General features: G+C 44.6%; 1 protein-coding gene across 2 annotated transcripts; it reads left to right on the top strand.

The window, feature by feature from the left end:
* The first annotated feature begins 569 nt into the window (after positions 1-569).
* On the top strand, positions 570-11976 carry dnmt1 (DNA (cytosine-5-)-methyltransferase 1). Of its 2 annotated transcripts, XM_084036284.1 has the most exons (35): positions 570-778; positions 1236-1272; positions 1844-1951; positions 2042-2285; positions 2378-2450; positions 2537-2618; positions 2714-2754; positions 2834-2888; positions 3230-3313; positions 3414-3523; positions 3648-3766; positions 3861-3953; positions 4041-4192; positions 4333-4520; positions 4777-4791; positions 5589-5772; positions 6308-6405; positions 6684-6828; positions 6912-7027; positions 7167-7368; positions 7440-7573; positions 7665-7844; positions 7917-8141; positions 8226-8418; positions 8550-8634; positions 8718-8858; positions 8986-9268; positions 9369-9510; positions 9728-9894; positions 9979-10156; positions 10453-10648; positions 10728-10891; positions 11118-11234; positions 11586-11679; positions 11755-11976. In XM_084036284.1, the coding sequence occupies exons 1-35, from the start codon at positions 732-734 to the stop codon at positions 11790-11792; spliced, it is 4530 nt and encodes a 1509-aa protein (XP_083892410.1). In that variant the 5' UTR covers positions 570-731; the 3' UTR covers positions 11793-11976. The 2 variants fall into 2 exon arrangements, with proteins under 2 accessions (XP_083892410.1, XP_083892411.1); XM_084036285.1 differs by lacking the exon at positions 4777-4791.
* Positions 11977-12975: the final 999 nt, after the last annotated feature.

Below are 12975 nucleotides of genomic sequence, written 5' to 3'. Positions count from 1 at the left end.
TGTAGAGTCTACTCAATAAAATCCACTCAAATTTGCATCTGTATATTTGCATAAAAGGGAGAGACGGGGACTCAGAGAGTGGGAATCATATGTTAGCATTAGAAAGTGGTTCCTGAACGCTGTGAACGTTACGCTGCACAAACACGACACCTCACTACCATGTGCAAACACACGTCATCCATTGAATGCGTTTGTCCCACAGAACAGATGGATATGCCACTCAGCTCTCGATTGCAAACGTTTATTGCTAATGTATCTCATTAGTAAACAACATTCTGATTGCTTCCGCCTGGTCAGTTGTCCACAGCATCCAGCAAACAGTAAGGGGGGGGAGTCAATGTACATGTTAATTACAGGAGAAAACACATTCATCAAATAAAACCATGTGAATACGATCATTATGTTTATAAGCTCAGTGTTGTACGAAAATATCATTCTCATTCAGACGATGGTTCATGCGGGGAAATATCACGTCCCAGCCCGAAAAGTGTTCCTACCCACGGACCACTGCAGTGGTACAGTCCACAACACCCGGGTTTCCGCGCGAAAAGACGGCCCGCGCGCCCGAATTGCTTATAGCGTCCATTGCGAGAGACTGGCACGCGAGCAGGCAGACGCTGTGTGGAGTCGCGCTGTGTTTTACCAACGGCCGTTCTAAACGTCGTTTTTAAACTGATTTTAAAGCCGTTTTCTCGTTTTTTAATCGCACATCGTTGAGCTAGCTGTTCGCCATGCCATCCAGGACTTCCCTGTCTCTGCCAGCGGATGTCAGGAAAAGGTACCTTAACGTTTCTAACCCGAATGCTAATGACGTCCCGGGGATGTAGCATGCAGCTTGTTGTCTCGGTGCACAAAAAGCCTCAGTAGCCACAATGAAACCCGGGTAACGAGCTGCTTTGGATGCCACTGGCTGTCGTCAGTGAGGGGCTCATCCTTTCGCTTGTATTAGCATCCGCAGCTAGCGTTAGCTTGTTGTCAATTGACAGTCAGGACGGTTGCCGCATACAGAGTTACCGTTAGCTTCCCCGTTAACATTAGCCAGTTAGCATCTTTAGCCTGTCAATGGATGGAGCTGGAGCGGCGTGTGAGATTTGGCGCCACTCAGGAAGTTTCGCTCCCGTTACCTCCGTTTCTAACCAGCTCGCTGTCAACGTCGGTTGTTTTTTATATTGCTGCAACCATGTCGGGAGACCGTGTCGCCCACATTAACGTCGGCGTTGTTTTGACTTTCACAGGCTGCAGGTGCTGGATGAGGACGGAGTTTCAGACGAGGTGGGTGTTCTGTGTGTGTGTGTGGGGGGGTAGTCATCTCTCCTCAAGCTGCTCACTAATTACTCCAGCTAATGAATGATCAGTGTGGGGCTTCAAACACTGATCGTAGGTCGCCTTTAAGGAAAAGCTTCCGCGTTAATTGGATTTCACTTATCTGAAATCTGCTAATTGTCTAAATGGGATTAAACATACTTTTCCAATTACAATGTCAAAATCAAAGATGAACTGTTCAGATGATGCGTTGTAGATTAAAGCCCCTGCATGTTATACAATTTAGATTTAATATCTCAAAGACGTCACCTCGAAGATGCCATCAGTTCAAGACTTGGTGTCATCCAGAAGTAGTTTCTGATGTCATACAGCAGTCTGTCATCTGAGACATGTTGATATGCCAGAAATATAAATTAATGTGTAGTTGAGGATTTGTTAGGTAAACAAGAATTAATTCACTATTTACCAGCTGCAAGTGATCTCTCTGGGTTTTATTTTAACTACCTAAGGTAAACGGTTTGTCCAAAATGTTTTGTATTTTTAACATCAAGCTTTTCTGACTATTTTGTTTTCTTAAAAGGATAATGTGAAAGAGAAACTCAAGTTGGTGCAGGACTTCCTGCATGTCGATGCTCAGGAACAGCTGACCGGCCTGGAGGAAAAGATGAAAAGCTCGGAGATCTCAATGGTTGGTAACTCTTTTAAAGATATCCAACTCATAATAACCTATCCTGAAATGTCTCCGCTCACCGTGATGTATGCCATGTACTTTCCTCAGGAGGTCTACATCTCTAAAGTAAAGGCCGTGCTGGGAAAAGAGCTTCAGCATGAAAATGGCTCACATGTTGATGGTGTGGAGCAGAATGGAAAGACAAATGGATTCTCCAATGGTTCCCACAAAGATGAGAAGAGTGAAGATGTGACCATGGACGTCCAGGAGGAGGAGGGGGAGGCCATCAAGTCACCGACTGCTTCCAAAGGGAAGGGTGGACGCAGGAGCAAGGCCAATTCTGACACTAAAAGTAAGATCATTTGTATTAATTGTATTCCCAAGATCTACAAATTAAAAACAATGGTTTAAGATCAAATGTAATCTTGTTTTTCTTCCATGCAGAGTCTCCAGCCAGTACCAGAGTTACAAGAAATGCTGGGAAACAGCCGACCATCATGTCAATGTTCTCTAAAGTGTGCGTATATTTTAATCTTGTGGGTCATTCTTTCAAACTCAGTCTTTAGCAAGTGAGTCTCATGTACAAGTTAATCTGTCTTGCAGTCAAAAGCGCAAGTCTGAAGACTTGAATGCAGAAGAAGCTAATGGACAAAATGAAATGAAGAAAGAGGAGGATGTTGAGGAGGTGAAGCATATATTTAGTACCAGCGATGTTTAAACATAAAGAGTTGGGAGTTTTAAATGTCTGGTATCTAAACATGCTTTTAAAATCTGTTGTAGTCTCGGGAGGAGAAGCGTCTTAAAGTGGAATCGGATGAAAAGTGAGTTGCATTCTTTTTGAACATTAGTGATGATGGAGCTCACACAAGTGAACATACTAATATTTTATTTTTAATGCAGAGCTGCTCCAGAAAAATCCACGAGTGAGAGTCCTAAGCCGGTTTCTGTGGCAAAGGTAATGACTAGTGTTGTTGGGCTGTCGGATCTAATTAGCCATTAAGTGAAAACACCTTTGTGGATCTTTAAAACATAAAACTCCATCTTAGAAATATTGGGCCTGAAATTTGAATTATTGGTCTTAATTGCAACATAAACGACGCTGATTCTACATGAATGCTGCACATTTTATACTTGTACTACTTATGTTTACCTGCTATACTTATTTGAATATGAAGGATTTGTTTGAAAGTCTTTTCATTTCATGTTTTCTTAAAGGCGTCAGATTAATTTCTGATGCATGAAGCCTCCCTGTGGAAATGGTTTTGAGCACTAATCTTTTGCATTATTTCCCCAAAGACACCGCCACCTAAATGTACAGACTGCAGACAATACCTGGATGACTCTGATCTCAAGTTCTTTCAAGGGGATCCAGATAATGCGGTGAGAATTTATTTTCTGATCTTTGTAAAACCTCTATATTCATATATTCTTATTGAACCAGAAGAAGGAAACCTGCAATGATTCTGCTCCCTATCTTCAGCTGGATGAACCAGAAATGTTAACGGATGAGCGTCTCTCCCTGTTTGACTCCAATGAGGATGGATTTGAGAGCTACGAGGATCTGCCCCAGCACAAGATTACCAACTTCAGGTCAGTGCTCATGTTTTTTAGGTGAGACTTGGCTTGTTGGCCTCGTTCACTGGAACAGACGTGTCCCTACTTATTTCCAGTGATGCTAGCTCAGTCACTTACAGCGTTTCCTCATGTCTGGCAGCGTGTACGACAAGCGCGGCCACCTTTGCCCGTTTGACTCTGGACTGATTGAGAAGAACGTGGAGCTCTACTTCAGCTGTGTTGTCAAGCCAATCTATGATGACAACCCTTGTCTGGATGGTATGAAATCCCTCATTTAAAAAAACAGAAACTTAATCTTTATCTCAGCCATTACAACCAATAAATCTTGTTGTGTGTATGTGGTTTATTTCAGGTGGTGTTCCTGCCAAGAAGCTCGGACCCATCAATGCTTGGTGGATCACTGGTTTTGATGGCGGAGAAAAGGCTTTGATTGGTTTCACTACAGGTAGCAAGGCTTCCTGCTCCAAATTTCTCCAAATGTGTCTTTCCCTGTAGGAAGTTCTAGTGGTTGATATCTGTCTTCGTCTTCCAGCTTTTGCTGATTACATCCTGATGCAGTCCAGTGAGGAGTACGCACCCATATTTGCCGTGATGCAGGAGAAGATCTACATGAGCAAGATTGTGGTGGAATTTCTCCAGAAGAATCCTGATGCTTCTTATGAGGACCTCCTCAACAAGATTGAGGTGAAGACAGTCTACTTTGTGGTTAATCACACGTCTCCTGCCCACATTTGTCTGTCGCATGTGGCATTTTATGAGCATGATGATGTACGGTGGCTATGAATGCCAGGACACCAACCAGCGTCTGTTTCTCGTGCCCTCAGACAACCGTGCCTCCTGCAGGGCTGAACTTCAACTGCTTCACGGAGGACACGCTGCTGCGTCATGCCCAGTTCGTGGTGGAGCAGGTGGAGAGCTACGACGAGGCCGGCGACTCCGATGAGAATCCAATCATTGTTACTCCCTGCATGAGGGACTTGATCAAGCTGGCAGGAGTCACTCTCGGGAAGAGGTACGCCTGAAAGATGATTAGGATTTACTTCCATGTTTTATTGTACCAAGGTAGCTTTCCATAGCGACTTTAAGCCAACGTGAAGACGGCATATTTGAATGAACACTCCCCATTCTCTGCATCACCCAGGTTTTCTGGCAGAAGCTTTAAAGCAAATGCTTCAGGATTTTGAACTTATCCACTTCATTTTTTTGCTTGTATTTCTGCTCCTTGTTATCCTTAATGTCTAACATTCCTTTGACATTCCCTAACGCAGCATGCTGCTGTACTGGTAGGTAGGCCTTCTGAATGCATCCATAGCTTGTATGGTGGTGTGTTTAGTGTGAAAGAAGCTATATGGTCAAAAATAACATTTTACCAGAGTTCACGCTAGAATCTTTCTTTTTTTAATTATTTTTTGGCTTTACAGGATAGTTTATATTTCTGGCATAGTTTGTATTCTGGCCATATGACCAGAGCCTGTAAGTTTACAATTTATTCACAGAAAAGTTCTATTTACCTCTTGGTATGTGTGCATTTATAATAAAACATGAACGGCGTCGCCCCATCGTAAGAAACGGTCAAACAGTGACTGTAAATGTGCTGCTTTAATGAAACGAGTCCGTGCTGCATTCTTACCGAGAGGTTAAGTCGGTCCTCCGGTCACGTGCACGCTGCAGGATGAAGCCTTGGACTCCAGCACTTATTCTCGTTGCAGTAAATCATGAAGACAATGCTGTAAGGACGTTGGCCCTATTTGAAGATACTCTGACATTTCCCGGAAGATGATTAACTTCCACTAGAAAGTACACTTAACCCTGGCCGTAACGCAGCGTGTCGGGGTTTTCTGTGCAGGAATTAGCGTTTTATAAGAACATTTATTGACCAGTTGCATCTAACGGGAACTCTGCATTGTACATCTTTACTGTGTCTGGTTGCGTTTGCTTGTTTCTGATGTTGCATGGCCTGATGCTGTGGTGTGTTGACAGCCAGGGGCTTCATAGTGCCATCACTCCACACATCCTCAGGTGTTTGTGACGAGCCAAATGCATCTCTGTCCCCTGAACACACACTTTGTTCTGTTGACAGGAGAGCTGCCAGGAGACAGGCCATCCGTCACCCGACAAAGATCGAGAAGGACCTTAAGGGACCAACTAAAGCCACCACTACCACTCTGGTGTACCAGATCTTTGATACCTTCTTCTCTGATCAGATAGAGCAGAATGATAAAGAGAGTGGTGTACTCAAAAGGCAGCGCTGTGGTGTCTGTGAGGTGAGTAGTTATGGAAGTCCAGCCCCACTATTAGCCCTCCTGAGATCCTCTGGATCGCCAGCCAACATAGTCTTACAAAGCTGTGGAAGTCCTGAGTGGAAAGAGACCTTTATGGATCTAGTGAGCCCAACTGTATTCATGTGACGTTGGTCCAGCTGACGTAGCCATTTTTATATATTGATGGCATTTTCTTTCTTTTTTTATATAGCTTGATGTCTCTGACCTAATGTTAATCACAACCTGGTACAATTTTTTTTTCAACCATAAATTAGAGACGGAGGACATTCAGTGTATGTCTGACTCCCTGGTATATTTACCCTCAGAGGGTTTCTGAGTGCTTTCCAGAACAGAAGGACTTGCCATCCAATCACCATAAATGTCCAGGATTTCACAATCCGTCATAATGTTCCTAAGCACTCTTTTTATTATCTTTGTTTACGTAACTGTATTTCTGCTGTGTGCTCCTGACCTCTCTCCCTCAGCGGGCGATGTGATTTCTGTTTCATTGAAATCCATCCCTTTCTTTTTTCTCCAGGTTTGCCAATCTCCAGATTGTGGCAAGTGTCCAGCCTGCAAGGACATGATCAAGTTTGGAGGAGGTGGCAAAAGCAAGCAGGCTTGTAAACAGAGAAGGTGAGCCTGTTTTCTGAGCAGTTTAGTCTATAAAGGAGTCTGAAACTTGATACTTGAACAAACTGTAACATAAGATTGCACGGAATTGTTTGTTAAAATAATGGCACCCAGTCGGTGTCGGATTATGACCGCTGCCTTTCTAGTAACGAACACATGAGCCTTTCAAGCACCATCTTAATGAAGCTCAGGGGAAATGTTCAAGAATTGTTTTCCTGTCCTTTTAAGAGGATGAGCTTCACCATAGTCTTTACTTCCTCTCTTGCCAACATGCCGTTTAGATGCCCAAACCTTGCCGTGAAGGAGGCTGAGGACGATGAGATCGTTGAGGAAGATGTTCCATTGGAGAAGCCCAAAAAGGTTTCTCAAGCCAAGAGGAAGAAGCAGACCCAGTGCAAACTGATGTGGATCGGAGAGCCTGTTCAGGTCAGTCTTCCTCCCGTTATTACAAGGAAGGTTTGTGTGTTTTCTGTGTTCATCTGAATACATTTGTCTCCAACCTCCTTCAGACGGAGGGCAAGAAGCAGTACTACAAGAAGGTCTGCGTGAATGACGAAGAGCTTGAGGTGGGCGACTGTGTGTCTGTTTCATCAGAGGATCCATCCATGCCTCTGTATCTGGCCAGGTATGGCTTTTTAAATGTATAAAGACTCCATGGCTGTGGAAACACTTTCATGGAGACCTACATTCGATAAGATTTTGCCCACGTGTTGTCGTCGGAGTGCGAGCCTTGTACAACTAATGACTTTCTTATTGATCCTCAGGATCGCGTCGCTGTGGGAGGACAACAATGGAAAGATGTTTCATGCCCACTGGTTCCTCCGTGGGGCTCACACAGTGCTGGGAGAGTCTTCTGATCCACTGGAGCTGTTCATCGTCGACGAGTGTGAAGACATGCTGCTTAATTACGTGAAAGGCAGAGTTAATGTCATGTATAAGGCTCCGTCTGAAAACTGGTTTATGGAGGTAAGTGTAACTTGAGAGCAGGTGAATTTGAATTATTTTTCATGTTGTCATGGCTACGTTTTTGTGTTTAGGGTGGCATGGATGAGGAAATCAAGGTGATTGAGGACGACGGGAAGAGTTTCTTCTATCAGTTCTGGTACGACACGGATTATGCCCGCTTTGAGACGCCTCCCAAGACCACTCCAACAGAAGACTGCAAGTACAAGTAAGCACTGTCCACACATGCATTTCTATGTACTTGTCTGTCCATTTATTTATTTTAACCTTGTTGTGGCTATACCTCCCTCTGCTTTCAGGTTCTGTTCCAGCTGTGCTAGGAATAATGAGCGAGAGGAGCGGGAAACACCTCGTGCATTTGAGCCCCTGGCGGACAAAGACAATGACTCAAAGACTATGTATGGCATGGCCTGCTTCCGGGGGGAGCAGTTCAAGGTGGGAGACGGTGTCTACCTGCATCCCGAGACTTTTAATTTCAGGTGGGTGAAGAGATTCAACGTTTATTTGTCCAACGAGGAGCATGCGTTTGATTCGCTCTCTGTTCCTGTCAGTGTGAAGCCAGCCAGTCCAGTGAAGCGCTCCCACAGGAAAGAGGATGTGGATGAGGACTTGTATCCAGAATATTACAGAAAGTCCTCCGACTACATCAAGGGGTCAAACCAGGACGCTCCCGAGCCCTTCCGCATCGGGCGCATCAAGGAGATCTTCTGTCACCGACGCAGCAACGGGAAACCCGACAGCTCGGAGGTCAAACTGCGAGTCTACAAGTTCTACAGGTGGACAACGTTAAAGTTACCGTTCAGGGTGTAGTCCGTCACGATGACTGTTCAGAATTAACCGGCTTTTGTCTCGTCTCCCAGGCCTGAGAACACTCACAAAGGTGTCAAAGCCAGTTACCACACAGACATCAATCAGCTGTACTGGAGTGATGAAGAGGCGACCGTCGGCATGAGTGAGGTGCTCGGCCGCTGTCAAGTAGAATATGCAGAAGACCTCAATGAATCTGTCCAGGACTATTCCAGTGGTGGACCTGACCGCTTCTATTTCCTGGAGGTAATCTGCAATCATTTCAAGTCTCCTGCTGCTTGTCTCTCTGAAAACGCTATCGAGAGATTAAATGTTGATCTAAATTTGAAAGATTGTTGGCAATAAGAAAACCTGCTCATACAGATGTTCTCTCACAGGCTTACAGTGCAAAATCCAAAAGCTTTGAAGACCCTCCGAATCATGCCCGCTCTGCTGTTCATAAAGGCAAAGGGAAGGGCAAAGGTGACTATCGACCCATTTTCTTTATTTAAAATGGGTTTTAGACTCTCTGAAAGCCTAACCCAGTGATGTCGTTATTCTCTAAGGTAAAGGCAAAGGGAAGGCTGCAGCTGCACAGGAACCACAGGACTCTCAGAATGAACCACAGACACTGAAAGTGCCCAAATATCGCACGCTGGATGTGTTCTCCGGCTGCGGTGGGCTTTCAGAAGGCTTCCACCAGGCTGGTAAATGCTGGCTTCCTGTCTCAAACATGTTCTCAGATCCACAAATGTGGACATGCATAGAACTGTGGTTAACTGCGGTCTTATATTACAATGCAATGCTGAAAACATGACTGAGTTCCTTTTTTAGGTATGAATGAGACTCTGTGGGCCATCGAGATGTGGGAGCCTGCAGCACAGGCCTTCAGGCTCAACAACCCCGGCACCACAGTGTTCACAGAGGACTGCAACGTGTTGCTGAAGCTGGTCATGTCTGGAGAGAAGACGAACTCTCTTGGCCAGAAGCTTCCTCAGAGGGGGGACGTGGAGATGCTGTGTGGAGGACCTCCTTGCCAAGGCTTCAGTGGGATGAACCGCTTCAACTCTCGCACTTATTCCAAATTCAAGAACTCCCTCGTGGTCTCCTATCTCAGGTCAGTGTCTGGAAGACCATGTTCTCATCTTGACCCGTGGAGGTTTAACCTGCATGGAGACTATAGAACTGCTCATTTAAAGAGTCTTCCTCTCTTGCAGTTACTGTGACTACTACCGACCCAAGTTCTTCCTGCTTGAGAACGTGAGGAACTTCGTCTCTTTCAAAAGCTCCATGGTTCTGAAGCTGACGCTGCGCTGTCTTGTTCGCATGGGCTACCAGTGTACTTTTGGAGTCCTTCAGGTGGGTCTGACTCCGGGTTGTAGTTGTAAATGAAAATAAGCCGTTTCCTTAGAGGAAACCTAAAATACTGCCAGGTTTAAACTAATAATAATACAAAGAAATGATCCTTGCACCCAAATGCATTGACTCATGAACTCATTGTTAAAACTTGTCAATATTTTTCTGACTGAAGTCATGTTTACTAGAGGACTAACGTGCTCAATGCTGCCCCCCTCAGGCTGGCCAGTACGGTGTTGCCCAGACGCGCCGCAGGGCGATCATCCTGGCTGCTGCTCCCGGAGAGAAGCTGCCTCGTTATCCGGAGCCTCTGCATGTGTTTGCTCCCAGAGCTTGCTCTCTCAACGTGGTGGTGGACGAGAAGAAATACGTCAGCAATGTCACACGGTAATACAAACATCCTGCACTGATCTCCACGTCCAGATGGATCCTCAAATGGATCCCAAGTCTCAACTTGTCTGTGTTCAACAGAGGTAATGGAGGGATCTACAGGACCATCACTGTCAGAGACACCATGTCTGACCTGCCAGAGATTCGAAACGGTGCAGCTGCCCTGGAGATCTCCTACAACGGGGAGCCTCAGTCCTGGTTCCAGAGGCAGATCAGGGGCACGCAGTATCAGCCCATCCTCAGAGACCACATCTGCAAGGTGAGCTGGTTTTGTTTATTGGCATCATTGGTGCCTTAACAAAAACACAGGACTTTTTTTTTTCTTTTGGGTTATTGCAGAAAATAAGCTTTTCTGATACTTTGTTCACCAAGATGGTCTTTCTGAAAAGACCGCTGCTTTTATGATTTTTGAAGCATAAATACAATCACCAGTAAAAGTTAACGTTGGGCTATGATGTTTATCCACTTGTTAGCAACCATTTTAAGACCTTTAGTTGGATTGAATCACTACTTCTCTAAATGGTGGTAAAAACTGAAGAGCTTTTGTGTCCCCAGGACATGAGTGCTCTGGTCGAAGGTCGGATGCGTCACATCCCCTTGGCTCCTGGCTCCGACTGGAGGGATCTGCCTAACCTGGAGGTCCGGCTGAAAGACGGCACCATGACCAAGAAGCTGCGTTACTCACACGCAGATAAAAAGAACGGACGCAGCAGCACCGGAGCACTCCGAGGCGTTTGCACTTGTGCAGCAGGTGCGTGCGTCTCCGTTTTCTTGAATGCCAGAACTTTCTTTGCTGCCGAGGCGTCTCTGATTTTAAGTTGTCATTTCAGGGACGCCATGCGACGCTGCAGACAGGCAGTTTAACACCCTGATCCCCTGGTGTCTGCCCCACACCGGGAACCGCCACAACCACTGGGCCGGACTCTACGGCAGGTTGGAGTGGGACGGCTTCTTCAGCACAACCGTCACCAACCCTGAACCCATGGGCAAGCAGGCATGTACCTTTTTTATAAGCAACATCCCTCCTCATGTCTCGTTTTATATGGAAAAACTGAATAATAAATGAAGATGTACCCAGATCTCAGAGGATGCTTGAAATGTATTCTGTGGAAACAAATGTTTTGGTTTGGTTAGCAAAGCATTTACTGGTAGGCCCGCCATGACACCTTCCAGTCCTGTCACACATTTCCTGCCTGTTGAATCTTAATGTTGGCTTTCAGGGCCGGGTTCTGCATGCGGAGCAGCACAGAGTGGTCAGTGTGAGGGAGTGTGCACGCTCTCAGGGATTCCCCGACACCTACCGCTTCTTTGGCAACATCCTGGACAAACACAGACAGGTACAACTTAGTTTACAGTTTACTCCTTTCTTTTCTCCATCTTCCCACCTCCCTGTTGCTTTAGAAGCTTTTTTTTTTTTTAATTTTTTATGCATTGTTTTGTTGACTCATTAAGATTACCAACAATTAAAAAAAAAACTAAAAAAAACAGATCAGATGATAAAAGATGAGGTCATGTGGAAGTTACAGAAAACCGTTGTTGCTCAACTTGCATCACAGGAATGACATTGCATTATGTGAAATACTGTTTTTGCCCTTTTTATTTCCTCAATTAATTACTCGCATGCAATGAATCTGTATTTGGTGCTCGTATCGGGTTCTGAACTTGATTCTTGGTGTTTTTTCTGCCAGGTTGGAAATGCAGTGCCCCCCCCACTCTCCAGGGCCATCGGCCTGGAGCTGAAGAAGTGCGTCATGCAGAGGCTGAAGGAAGAACAAGCTTCAGGTTGGTGTTTGCTTACTGAGCAGCGTTAAACACGTGGTCATGTAGAGAAACCCTCATTGTTTCCTTCCTCCACAGAGACGGTCAAACAGGAGAAGATGGAGGTCTCGGACTAGTCCCTGGTCCTCCCGGACCGGTTCATTTCTGTTAACAAGCTGGTGTAACTGTGGCACGCGGTGGTCATGGACATTCTGTGCAGTGCCATTCCATGTTTTTGTTTTTAACCGCTTTTAAGCATCGTGTGAATTGTATGTAGTTTTTATATGTGTAATATTTCAAATAAAGCTCTTATGGAATTGAGTCGTGTGTTGAAGTTGACTTATTAAAGGATGTTTGAGCTGCGTTCACATAGAACGACATCCAGACGGCAGCTTAACTTATGAAGTAATGAACTGTATTTAGTTAAAGAGAACTAAACTTTACAAATGGTAAAACATGTCCCCGGCAGGTCAAAGTAACTTATTGTACTTGTGTACCTAACAGTAGCTTTTTTTGTGTACTTTTTTTTTAGCTCTTTATCAGCAATGTGGTTTTTGTCAAATGTACTTGTTGGAAGTCGCTTTGGACAAAAGCATCTGCTAAATGACCTAAATGTACTTTAGTAGTATTTTTCAAAGTCTAATGAAAGTTAAAACTGAAGTAAAGTCATTGGTTGTGTGCAGAGTAAAATATTAAATAAATAAAAATAAAAGTAATTAACGGGTATTGCGCTACAGAGAAACTGATTTTACCAGACAACGCTTAAATGCGTAGCACAAAAGTGGATTCAAACGTCGGGAAACCGGTGTATGCCGGTTAATTAATCATGCATGCCGCTACGGTAAGATGTCTTTTAGCATTAACAGCTAATGTTAGCCACAAATAGGCCTGTTAACGGGAAACTGCAGAATACACGTCATGTTGTAAAATGTAAGTGTAACACTGTTGCTCTTGAAGTACTAGTTTACTCAGATGAGGACCTAACACTTGTTGTATTTTTAGCTCTTACTTTATCAGCAATGATACGTTGTGGTTTCTTTGTTTCCTTTTGACAAATGTACTTATTGTAAGTCGCTTTGGACAAAAGCGTCTGCTAAATGACCTAAATGTAAGTTAAACGTAGTTTGTGTTCAAAATAAATGAGGGTGAAGTTGGTTTAATCAGAAACGGATGTGAAGTGTTTTAAAGTCATCAGACCCCGTTAAAGTCGTTTTACCTGCTGGTCAGCAAACCTTATTTCACATTTTGGAACCGAGTACTTTTTGTTTTACTCATGAGTACAACTTCAACCAACAGTACTTTACTGGAGTAGGACACTAA

Source organism: Eutrigla gurnardus, assembly GCF_963514095.1.
Source record: "Eutrigla gurnardus genome assembly, chromosome: 20".
Taxonomy (NCBI): Eukaryota; Metazoa; Chordata; class Actinopteri; order Perciformes; family Triglidae; genus Eutrigla; species Eutrigla gurnardus.
This window is presented reverse-complemented; position numbering and strand designations above follow the sequence as displayed.

Bases quoted from the DNA above. Each gene is read 5' to 3' on its own strand.
- dnmt1 (XM_084036284.1), top strand. From the start codon at position 732: ATGCCATCCAGGACTTCCCTGTCTCTGCCAGCGGATGTCAGGAAAAG. The intron at 10,157-10,452 runs GTGAGCTGGTTT...TTGTGTCCCCAG, and splicing joins TCAGAGACCACATCTGCAAG to GACATGAGTGCTCTGGTCGA. The intron at 11,235-11,585 runs GTACAACTTAGT...TTTTTCTGCCAG, and splicing joins TCCTGGACAAACACAGACAG to GTTGGAAATGCAGTGCCCCC.